Source organism: Echinococcus granulosus (genome assembly GCF_000524195.1).
Source record: "Echinococcus granulosus chromosome Unknown EG_S00161, whole genome shotgun sequence".
NCBI lineage: Eukaryota > Metazoa > Platyhelminthes > Cestoda > Cyclophyllidea > Taeniidae > Echinococcus > Echinococcus granulosus.
This window is the reverse complement of record NW_020170541.1, coordinates 1-11,646: the sequence shown is the minus strand read 5'-3', so window position 1 is coordinate 11,646 and position 11,646 is coordinate 1. Positions and strand designations below refer to the sequence as shown.

The 11,646-nt window shown below is 44.5% G+C and overlaps 1 protein-coding gene across 1 annotated transcript; it reads right to left on the bottom strand. All coding sequences in view use genetic code 11, as the record gives it.

The window, feature by feature from the left end:
• Positions 1-10: 10 nt before the first annotated feature.
• On the bottom strand, positions 11-10,824 carry EGR_09683 (E3 ubiquitin-protein ligase HECTD1; the record flags this gene model as incomplete). The annotated part of the gene is made up of 25 exons (XM_024498932.1): positions 11-82; positions 126-248; positions 320-576; positions 643-784; positions 854-1,097; positions 1,173-1,603; positions 1,676-1,801; positions 1,879-1,985; positions 2,111-2,336; positions 2,420-2,575; positions 2,641-2,895; positions 2,982-3,206; positions 3,294-3,656; positions 3,738-4,221; positions 4,343-5,052; positions 5,141-5,555; positions 5,697-6,291; positions 6,534-6,747; positions 7,505-7,549; positions 7,628-7,913; positions 8,213-8,393; positions 8,473-8,793; positions 9,064-9,462; positions 9,535-9,997; positions 10,468-10,824. The coding sequence occupies 25 exons, from the start codon at positions 10,822-10,824 to the stop codon at positions 11-13; spliced, it is 7,197 nt and encodes a 2,398-aa protein (XP_024346634.1).
• Positions 10,825-11,646: the final 822 nt, after the last annotated feature.

The window sequence follows — 11,646 nt, the reverse complement described above, 5'->3', positions numbered from 1 at the left end:
TCCTCAAAATCTAGAAGACCAGTAAGCCAGTGTCGACTGCTTCCAGTGATAGTCCCTTGCCGTCCAATGAACAAGGGGTCCTCTGAGAGGAGGATGCGTTCTCTCGAGGCCTCGGCATCAGACACCAAGTTCAATTCAGCTTCCAAGGCCTCTACCCCGGCTGAACATCGTGTTTGTCTCGAGCTACCATAGCAGGCAAGAAACTTAAGGAAGGGTCTCGATAGAGGTAGATCCATCAGATGGTTATCCTGACGGGGAATAACGTGAATACCTTCTTATTTAGTAGACAAAATTGATGCAAAAGTTGACCAGGACTAACCTGCAGAGCTTTGGCCACTGCGATGCCCATAATGTAGAAGCGACGAAGGACATTAAGGGGCACGATATTGCGAGGATAGGGTGTGGGAAAGAGACCGAAGGAAGGATTAATGTAACTGGAGGACGAATTCGACTCCGTCAATGGTTCCACCTGTTCAAAACTGTCGGTCAACCACATCCCCAAAGATTTTCGACGGAATTCCAGAGCCAACAGACTGAAGAACTCCAGTGTGGGCCCTAACCCTGTCCCTTCTTCATCTAAATGGGATGCCAAGTTAAACCACAGGAACTCCTCAGTTGTGGACTATCACACTTGTAACTAACTTGTGAAGCGAATCTCTAACTCTGACTTGGATTCAGCATGCTCATCCATAACACGTTCCGCCCAGGCCCAAAATCCGCAACCGCTTAGATCCACCGATTCATCTCGTGGTATGTCAATGAAATTCCTGAATAGTCGACCAATCTGAAATATTGAAAATTGGCAAATAAAATTCAATCACTCTATATGCATTCAACCACATCCCAAACTCACCGTTTGCAGATGACAGTCGCACCTACCCCTACTGTGTGCAAAACTGTCCACATCCATTACTAACTCATCCGAGGACTCCACCGCTCCGAGGTCACAGTCCGTGTGGTTGAGGTGGGAGGAGATGTTAGCTGCAAAACGAGTGGCCGCTGTGCGCTGCAAATAACTCACCAATCGTCTTTGATCATAAAAATCCTCGTTGATGCTTAGTGAAGGTGCGACATTACTCTGCAGCCACAACAGCGATCTATGGAAAAGTAACAGCATCATCTTGGGTCTTTGGTGGCTCCATTTTTACTGCTGAGAGAGAAAACAGGCCTACCTTGCAGGACCAAAAGCACAGGCTCTAAAGAAATGATGACGGATACTGTAGGGGAAGAGAGCGGTGACACGCTGGGTCAAATTCATACACCAGTCAGGTAAGGTGGGACCTGTAGCAACCGCTAGCACGTCTTGTAGTTGGCGTTTAAGCTTACGCGTGAGGCTGAATGAGATGAAGTCACGCGCGGAAACCAAGGGGTCTGAGCTGGCTGTAGAAAAACGGGTCGACGACGTCCCTACATCTGCAACATCGATGACACCTGTCAACTTGGCCAGAAGCTGAAGGAGATCAAGCAGCTCCTCAGTCCTCTCTTTCGTGCTTCTTTTTATTCTCCCTGGCGAGTGAATACCTAAGCGCTCTAACTGATTCTCTTGTGCACCAATTAGACGCACATCACGCGAAGTCAGTAAAGAGGTTGATTGGCTAGTAGGCTGAAAAAATGACAGGATTAGAATTCCTGGATTTAGTATAAACCGACGGAATTTCTCTGACCAAAAACTAACCTCATCATATTCACTCTCTTCACTCGGATTGCAAAAGCTATACTCCAGAGAAATCTGCACGATCGGTAGGCCGTCGGCAGTTGTCTCCCTATCCATTTGGGAGTAAAGTACCTCCTCAGCCAGTTTCTGAAAGCACATGACAAAAGTATGATATATAGCCTTAAGGTTAGAAAACTTGTAGATAAGGTAAAGTGAGAGCTTACGAGGATGTACTTGAAAATGGGAGCGTTTAGGTCATCGATATGAACCGAGGCTACCACTGAGTCATCCTTTCGGCGAGCGAATAATTCCATACGCAAATCATATTCTTCTGAAGATATATGCGGAAAAAAACGTACATTCAATTTATGAACAACTCTACCGACTACCAATGCATGGTTAAACAGGAAACAATTAACCTCACATGATCAAGGAATAGACAATAAAGGAACGCACTTTCTTTTTGATAGAAAAACTCTGGGCTGAACATGCAATCCGGCGATATCCGAAGATGAAAACTAGATGACGATGGTCTTGCTTGCGGTGCGCTCGGATCGAAGCTGGGAATCAATCCGGGAACCAATGGAAACATCGCGGCGCAGCTTTGAAGATCTAATTGATTCAATTGTCGACCCTCACGTAAAGCACTCATTTGCTTCAGCATGTGCAACTTGGCAGTCGTCTGTAGATGCACACAAGTTAAGTGAAGATATAGCGGTGCTTAGTTAGCCACCAGTAATAATACATAGAGAGGCCTTTACTGACCAAACTGCTACTCGAAGCAGAGACATTAGTTATGCCAAGACCGTTCCTAGGCGGTGAAAAGGCTAACTCAACCGCTTCATCCAACTCTGCCTCCTTATTCTCAAGTTTGTGTTCACTTTGTGCTTCAATCACTCCATGGACTGTGGTCCTGCCAATCTGGAAGAAGACAGATAGTGTAATTTAGAATAAAAATATGACAAGACAAGGAAGTAATCCACTACCGATTTTCCGATTTGGTCCGATGAACCTCTGGTGAGGAATAAACTCTCAGACTCGGGTGCCTCGGTGTGAACGTCGTTGATAATGCAACTTCTGGGTGACTCTCTAGTGCACAGTTTCTTCGGAGGTGGTTGATTTTCCGGCGGCGCAAGAGACTCATTCATATCGTGCAAAATATTCGAAGCAATCAAGGCATCGATAGCTTCCGCAAACTCGAACGCTCTCCTCTCCACGGACGGGTGTGAAGTCTCAGCAGTCTGAAAAAATAAGACAATAAATAGTCACGACTTGCTACCTAAGCTAGTGGCAATAAAATCAGTTTTGATTATCTCAAAATACCCACTTGCGCGCTCGTTGGTGGTGCAAAATGGCCATAAATATCTTCAACTGCTTGGAAGCGAGTATTTTGCCCAACATCTGAGGAGGAGGAAGTCGGATTCGCCGACTGAGCCGCCGCCGATGCTTTAGAGGAATCGGGGTTGGAAGCTGCTACAGATGAACGATTGGAAATTTTCTTCGGATTCCGGAAGTGTACAGGAAACCCGGCCAATTTTTCTTGTGTCAAAAGCTAGGTGATGAATAGCAGGAAGTTTGACGAAAAAACCTAGCTTTTAAGCATGACTTTTTTGGGAGGAGATGAAGGTAATTTGCTTACCGATGGATGAACGAAGTTGACAGTTCCAAAGAGCTCGAATCCCTTGACAATCAAATTGCTTTGTTTAGGTATTGCGGTTAGATCCATTATGCGGAAAATGCGAAAACTTAACACAACTTCACTTTGCCCTGCACCACTCTCTGGTGTCGAAACGGATGCTACATCTAGAGTGGCAAAGGCTTCATTCAATGCTCCGGTAGACAAATGTCTAGTCAGAGTCGTTGTGTTGGTACTACCACTCAGAGGCCCTGACCAAAGCCTGAAATTGCGCTGACTCAATGGTATAGTGACAGGCGTGCCGTTGAGGGGAACGGTGTCCCTATGAACAGAAAGTGTCGTCCAGTGCTTGCCATTATTTGAAGCCTGCAAACCACGAAACACAAAACTTACTTCAAATTCTCGCCTTTACTTTTCAGAAACCTACAGCATTAACCAGCGACCCACCTGGAGACACCAATTTCTTATAGGGAGGCCAGTTTCCTTATTTCGAAGAGTATTCAAGCGGTAAGCAGTAGGTACCAGTTGAAGACCTATTTCAATGGTCAATCTAGCACCGACCTCTTCCCCATTTAAGATGCGACTATCCAAATTGTTCATCCCCTCCTCTTCTGTCACCACCTCTTCCTCTATCTGAGAACCATTCGATATTGTCGCACTGTGTTCGACTGACAAGGATCCGTCACAAATAACGTCTGGAGTGGAAGGGTGAAATACGAGTGCCGTAGCGAGGCCGCATTGGCAGGGGTTAACCCATGTCTCTACTGTTCCTCCGTAGGTGCCCATCCACTCAAAAAGGCCCATGTGCAATTCCACCGCACTGGAAGTTTGAAACGTTGAGGGCAAGGCCTCGGGAGTCAGGCTGATAGCGTGACGAGGCTTCTTCCAAAATTCCCGCAAGAAAGGCATCGATTTACGTGAACACTCATGCCTATAAAATAACAAATGCAATGGACGAAACAACCGTTCTGGGAACGCTGTAACAATATAAAACCAGTTTCATATGGATCAAGTTCAAGAAAGCAACCAGAACTTCGATCACAGAGACGCACCATTCCTTCACCAGGGTGACACCGCGAAGAAAATGCTCAGTCGAGGCGGACATGAAGCAGGAGCGGCCTCTGGGAAAGCCGTGTGATAAAAAAAGCGGTCGACCTTTCCCACTACCAACACGGATCTCTCGAGTTGCACCATGGCGACGTTTGACTATCATTGTAAATGAGTCCTGAACTTGAGGCGTTCCTACAGATCCCGTACACAGCCTCGTGTGGAGGCCAGGAAACCATGCACCCAGGAGCAGAAGCACTTGACGGTCCACAAGTCCACGGACTCCTCCTCCAGTCAAGTGATTATGAAAGTCGGAAGTGGAGGGAAGAGGTGGAGCAATGAGTCCAAGAGGAAGGACTTGTGAATACTCTTCCGTTGACCGACAATAACCAGTGAAATCGAAGCAACTTGAGGAGTTAGGTGGGCAAGAACGTGGTGCTTTTGCCGGCGGCACCTCTATTGTTGCCAGAGTGGAAGGACTTGCAGAAGTCAGAGCTTCCATGCAAGCCGACACCTCATGCTTTAATTGATCTGACGAAGTGGGATACGAAATCTCCTCGAACAGATGGATCGGAAGACGCTCAGTTTGGTCAAGAACATTTAGGAGACAGCGAATGAGGATGGGGAGACCGACGTTGCCCTCGAAGATGCGGAGGAAGGTCTGACGGCGCTGCAGAAGGAATTCTATGTGATAGTGGGAATCATTTGAATTTACCTAGAATAGAAAGACGGTTAATAAGCATACAAAGGGCCAAAACCACTTATAATCGAGCAAAAAATTAAGATCAGGATTTTTCACGCACAACACCACCCCAGCGCACGCATGAGGAAGAGGAAAGACAAAGAAGAAGCGATGGAATGAGACCGCTGGAGGAGAGTTCATATGGTGTGACAGCTTCTTCGCCTGTTGAAAAAATCGCCGCTAGACGCGTGAAACACCCATTGAGATCAACCATTGCCTCTTGCTTTGAGGTTTGATACGGTGCACTGGCAAGTGCTGCAGCGATTTCGCTCAGGGCATTGATAGTATTAGTGCCAGAAATAGATCCATTAAGGTTCTGAGCCCTCGCTGTTATGCGCTCAGGAGGTGCAGATGGGAGAGGTTTTTCGGAGTCCGGAGACGTCGTGGGGACCAGATCATGTGACAATATTCTCGATGCCAGGTAGTGCATTTTAAATCGAATCAACTGCTCCTCTTCTACTGGTGCTGTGGACTTCCTAAGAGAATGAGACAGTAAATACAAAATCAGAGATTACATCACAGTATCTGAAAGAATTGATATTTACTAATAAAACGTATAAAGATCAAGCTTGAATATTCAGGACTTAGCTTTGAGCACACAAGAAAGGGAAACTTACTCTTGGGAACTCTCGGTAAACAAGTCCTTTAAAATTCGCCCACTGCTAGAATTCACTACCCAAAATCGACCGTCCATACTAATAATGATAGGCGCAGAACCTTTAGCCTCAGAAAGTGGGTTGATTATTTTATGGATAATAAAAGCCAAATCGGGGCATGGTCGGAGTTTAAAGAAGCCTTGATGTGGGCGAGCGGAGAAGACGAACGCATCATCGCTTACTCCTTTGGGTCTAACTCGCAAAAGGGGCAACCCACTTTCCGTCTGGACGATGTCCAACAGCAGGTTGCCAGCTCCAACTACATTAGACTCCTTGGACGTCTTCCAATGGTCTGTTCGTATAATCGTATATTCTTCGAATTCCTTGCCAAAGACTTGGAGGTTGCGGCGCGGTGGAGTGGACGAGGCCCGCTGACGATGGCCTGGCTGAGAATCGAGTCTCCTCCTGCTCATCGATCGAGGACGCTTCCTTTCCAAAGTGGGGTCGTCGAGGTAGAAGCGGGGCCAGTGCTGAACACGTTCATTGGCGAGGTAGAAATTGCGGGAATTGATGAAGTGGCGTGTGAGATAAAGTATTTGGTGTCGTAAACTTCCAACTACAAATGAAGATTTCAATATTTTTGTACATACTTAAGAATATTTGTCACCACAAAGTGATACATCTTGGTAAATATGCCTCGGTAATCCCTAGGATAGATGTGTGCATACGTGATATGTAAGTACACACAATTATAAATGATAGTATAATGCAATGCCCTATTTTAAACCAACTGAAGCAAAGCACCGATCGAAAGGAAAAGGAGGAAAGCTGATAATAAGAAATGAGAAATCAACTGACTCGATTTATCTATTAATTCCATTTCCCCACGAAATTCAATGGGAAAGTTGTTCTTCGAACTAGTCAAATAGAGACCACATAAGGTGTTGTCCTCGCGGTTTATATCGAATAGCACAACTGCACTGTCGTTGTAGATGAAGAGGAAATTGCCAAAGATGATTATGTACCACCCCTGCCACTCCTCAGTATACGCGCTGGATAAAGGATAGGGTTCCTAAGAAAAGGACGGCGAAAAAAGAGCCTTATACTGGAGGAAAATCGGTTTTAAGTCAGCGAAACCTTGCATTTAACATCCCGTAAAATACCAGTTACGCAGCAAGTCAATTCAACCCAAAGAGACGAGATGAAACACCCTGCATCATCCACGAATACGCAGTTAAAGGCAGCATTGTGGCAACTAATAACATACCAACGTATACGAAAAGGAAGCTGTGACAGGTCAGCTTAAACAGATGGTGATTTTTTGCGAATGGCATGGGAGTAGTTCATCCAGTTACTACGATATGATGCTCCTCCCAAATCACATCACAGTATAGAAGCGCGAGTAAATGAGCGTTCTGAATTGACAAACAAGCTGACTTTCCGAAAATTTAAGCAACACCCTACGCCACTTATGTATTATCATTCGCCAGTAGCAATATTAGAAGGCACTTAAGTTAGTGTGCGAGAAAGAGAATAAGGGAGCAGAAAACCAGCTTACATCTTCGCTATCATTTTCCGATTCGGTTAAGGTCACCTACAAACAAAACACCCTCAAATGAAGATCATGTTACTTGTGCTACTTTCCTCTCAGTTACGAGACTGCAAATTGACACTACTCTTACCGATGGTGATGGGTTTTTAGGGTCCTGAAAAACATATAATAGTAGCAGTAGAATATTGTTTAAGAGCCTTGGGCAGTTAGTAGACTGCAGCTAGTATCTTTGCGGTTAGAACAGCAGTTAATTGGAGAACTTTAACGTAAAGCTTACAGGCTCGTCGACCCCAGGGTACCCTGGTGTGTGCATAACAGCTGGCTAAAGTAGGCATAGTGGGAATTTTGTAATCACTGCAACACCTAATGGCAAAAGCACATTCTAAAAACATGGGCTCACTGCTTCGTTTTGTTGCTCCTCTTCGGTTTGCCGTTGACTTTCCCCTGCAGCGATATCCGCCGTTTCTGAGAACTCAGAAGCTGTTCCGTCATTGTCACCCCTACTTTCATTGGGAATAAAGTCGACGATGGAATTTGAGGAATGAACAGAGTCCCCTCCCCCTACCTCATTCAAAGTCTCCCTTACGGGGTAGTAGTAACTGCAGTCATCACTTTTACCGATAAAACGAAAGTGTGGTAGTTGCATCACCGAATCAATCGACTTTACCAGGGGTATGATACCGGCTCTGTGCATGAGAGGTAGGTAAATGGAGCGGGCTTTTGTCAGCAATTGGTAACACAGTTGAAATGCACAGTGTACCGTCTTCACAGCCTCCTCCGACAATGCCATAAAAATCATCTGGCTGAGACGGAAACTCAACGAAATTTCAAAGGGATATGTGTTGATAATTTCCAAACTTTGTGAAGAGAGTCGACTGACTATTTGCAACAGTATCAAGACGGTTTGATACCTTAAACAGAAAAAAGCATCATTATTTGAGAGGAATTCAAACAATGCATCACTTTTCAAAAAGGAGATTCTTACTTTACTGATTCCGACTGTGTCTGCGCAAAGACGTCGACTAGCCCAGGGAATATTTCTATAGCGAGAATAAAAAGTTGCTCTTCTACTGATGCATCTTTTCCACTCCGATAAATTGGTAGGAGTTGTAGGTTGCTTCTATGGAGAGAAATCGAGGCGCCCTCCTTTCCCATCGACACATATTCTGAAGGTGGGTGCACCCAGTGGAAGAATGTTAAAACATGCACTACGATACGTCTCTAAATGTTTGACAAATCACTCACCTTCCAAAAGTTTTATAACTTCCCTGCCGCCCAAAGGTTTCACCGCCTTTACTCTGTCAAGCGGACGAAGCCCGTCTTCACCGGTGGCATTGGGGTCTGCACCGTGTCGAAGAAGAATTCGACAAACCTTCTCTCGACCGAAAGCCGCTGCATAGCCCAGAGCACAGGCCAAGTCAAATGTAAGCCCTGCTTCGGGCTGAGAGCATATGGTCTCAACCACCTCTGGGGTGCCACAGACGACAGCCCAGTCGAGCAGGCTTTGACCATGGTTGTCCACGTATCTGAGGTCAAGGCCATCTGACAGGAGCCTCTTCACTAACTCTACAACAGTAAAGGTTGATGATTGGCATTTCCCTTCGTTTAGCAGGAAATACAATAACCAGAAATACTCGCTCAGGGACAAGTACTTTCGTCAATGTTATTGCTTAAATATCGCTAAATCTCACGCGGCATCCACAACCTCGAGTAATAGTCTGGATTTACCACTGCATAATATGACGAGAAGCATGTCGTAATGTGGTGCAGTGCAATCACGATATGGTGAAATCGAATGCATTACCAACAAACCCTCACAAGCACACAAATACAGACCCATATTGCCACTTTTGATGGCCTCCATAGCAGCTCTGAATGAGCAGAAGCTCGTTAAAGTGTAGATGGAATCCTCTTTCTCTGCGTTGTTGGCCTCCTCCAGAGATACTCCATCACCGGGAGCCGACTGCACATCTGGCAAGGTAGTAGGGTTCTTGTGACCCAATTTAAGAATGATCACTTGCAGGAGGCGAAACACGCTCGTTAACATGCCTTCATCCCTGCAATTGCGAAGGAGACTAATTAGGGAGAAGGCCAAATAATTCTCTCGACTCAGAAGGTACCGTGTAGCGTCTGCTGAGCAGCAAAATAGTGTCAACAAAATATTTGTAAGAGAGTTGGCGAGAATGAGGTCTGGTTTCCCTTCCAAAGCAAATGCCTCAGGATCATCTTCGTCTACTAGAAGGAAAAAATGATGCTCGTTTCAACCTAAAACAAACGCCCTGTATGTCAAAAAAACATCAAACTTACACGAGGTGTCTCCGTGTTCCGAAGAATAAGACATCACAAATGCCAAAAATGATGGATAGTAAAACAGGGAGAGACCAGGTGCACGAATATCAGGGAAAATCCCGCATGCCTTATAGAGGTGATGTGAAAGTCTCGTGATAAGTTCGTTCGTTGCGATAGGGGAGAGATCCTGTCCAGAACTCGAGAATCTTTCAAAAATGCACCCCAGTGACTGAAGAGCCATCTTCACAACCACTTCGTAGTTGCTGTGACTAAGGAGATCAGTCAGAGACTCCATCCACTCTTGCATATTCCCATCGCTAGGCTCACAACGGCGGCATAGCTCATGTATGATATTCATGCTTGATTGAACTACATCTGCGTGAACTTCTTCCGAGTGCCATCGAACAAATCGAAGAACACTTGACAGTACTCCACCGAGATAGGCTTTCTCCGAAGTCATGCTTGTTATGAAATCCAGGAGCTAAGAGCAAGACATGCCAACTTTCACATTTATGTTTAACTGACATCCGTCTATGAAGTTAAGCAGTGAGATGAAACCACCATAGTTTTATGTAGATAAAGGTATAAGGACACCGACATTAATACAAATTGCTGTCGAGATAACTCAATCCCTAATAATAACGTTGTAGATTGAACAATTGAGCACACTAACCTTTTTCAAAGGAGTTTTTCAAACATGTTATCTACTACTTCTATACTGCATGTAAATGATCATTTAAATCAAACACAAACGGCTAACGAGGATTTTCGCGTATTAAGTGAAATAAGTATACCTTCACATAAAAACCGTGAATAAATCACATTGAAATGTTAAAAATGATGATAATTGTGCATAAATAACGAAAGGTGAAGGCATCTTAGCAATCGCAACAAACATCAGGCGTAACAGATAAAACAATGAGGAGCACACACTATTTGAGAAGTACCCACCTTGATAATTCGCTGAGCCAATTCACTGCCAGAAGAAGACGAAAAATCGGCTATGTCAAGTCGCGTACATAAGATTTTATAATGCTTGACTCTGATATTTTGTAGAGTCGATACATCAAGCATCTCCAAAAGATAGAGAAGTGTTCTGGCGTTCAGTTCTAACACATCATCCGGGGCATTGTCTTCGGAAAACAAATGCAACAACGCACTGATTACCTCAGTGGTGTCTAATTTGTCGACAAAACTCCTATCGTTGGCAAACAGAAGCACATTGCAAAGATATTCCAAAGACGTTTGTTGCAATTCTTTATCCCCACTTTGAAGCCAACTAATAAGGGAGGGTACATCAACTTCCATCGTCTAAGACGCCACCTACAAAGGCAGAAAAGAAGTAGTCAGCTTGCTGCAACGATCTTGCATTCACTATCGATGTCAAATCAACGCCTGAAGCACGACAGCGTTCTGCCTCACCGGGAGACCCGAAGACTATAGGATGAACCAATGACTGATCTAGTTCCAAATAGTGATTAAGCCGATGTTTTTTGATACAATGTACTAAAACAACAAATTTTAAGTCCCATAAAAAATCAGCTTTAATATCAAGTTTACCGAAATGTTAGCCTAAAAATTCAAGACTAAAAATTAAATAAGAGTAGACGCATCATGGAAAATACCTTTAAAGCTTGTTTTAAGTAAAGCTTGTCTAAGTATCTGAGATGGTTCTACATTCATAGCCTATGGATCAAGCTAACAGTCTCCCATCTTTTTTGTTTTGGATTTCTCTATGCTATCTTTGCCTATTGCAAGCCCAGGGAAGACTTAATACACTACATAAATGCGTCTACCGGTAGGGGGGTATACCCTTTGTGTTCAAATGTTATTTGTGCCCTCAAGTTATCACGTACCTGTTTAAACAGCTATTTTCATACCGAATCCGCTGTCCGGTAGATATTGTTCATTTGTAAAGCTTTTCTAAAGTCGTTAGTGTATTCATTACTTCCATTTATATTTTATAGCTTAGGTACACATTCCTCCTTGAGACATTCTCAAATCCCCCATATTTCCGATGATGTTTGTTTTATAATACGATAGTGGTTTATCCCTCGGTTCTGGTGAGGCGCCACTTTTGTACTTCGAATTAGCCCCCTTGTACCTCGCTGGGTGGGCTGGCCTTTTGGG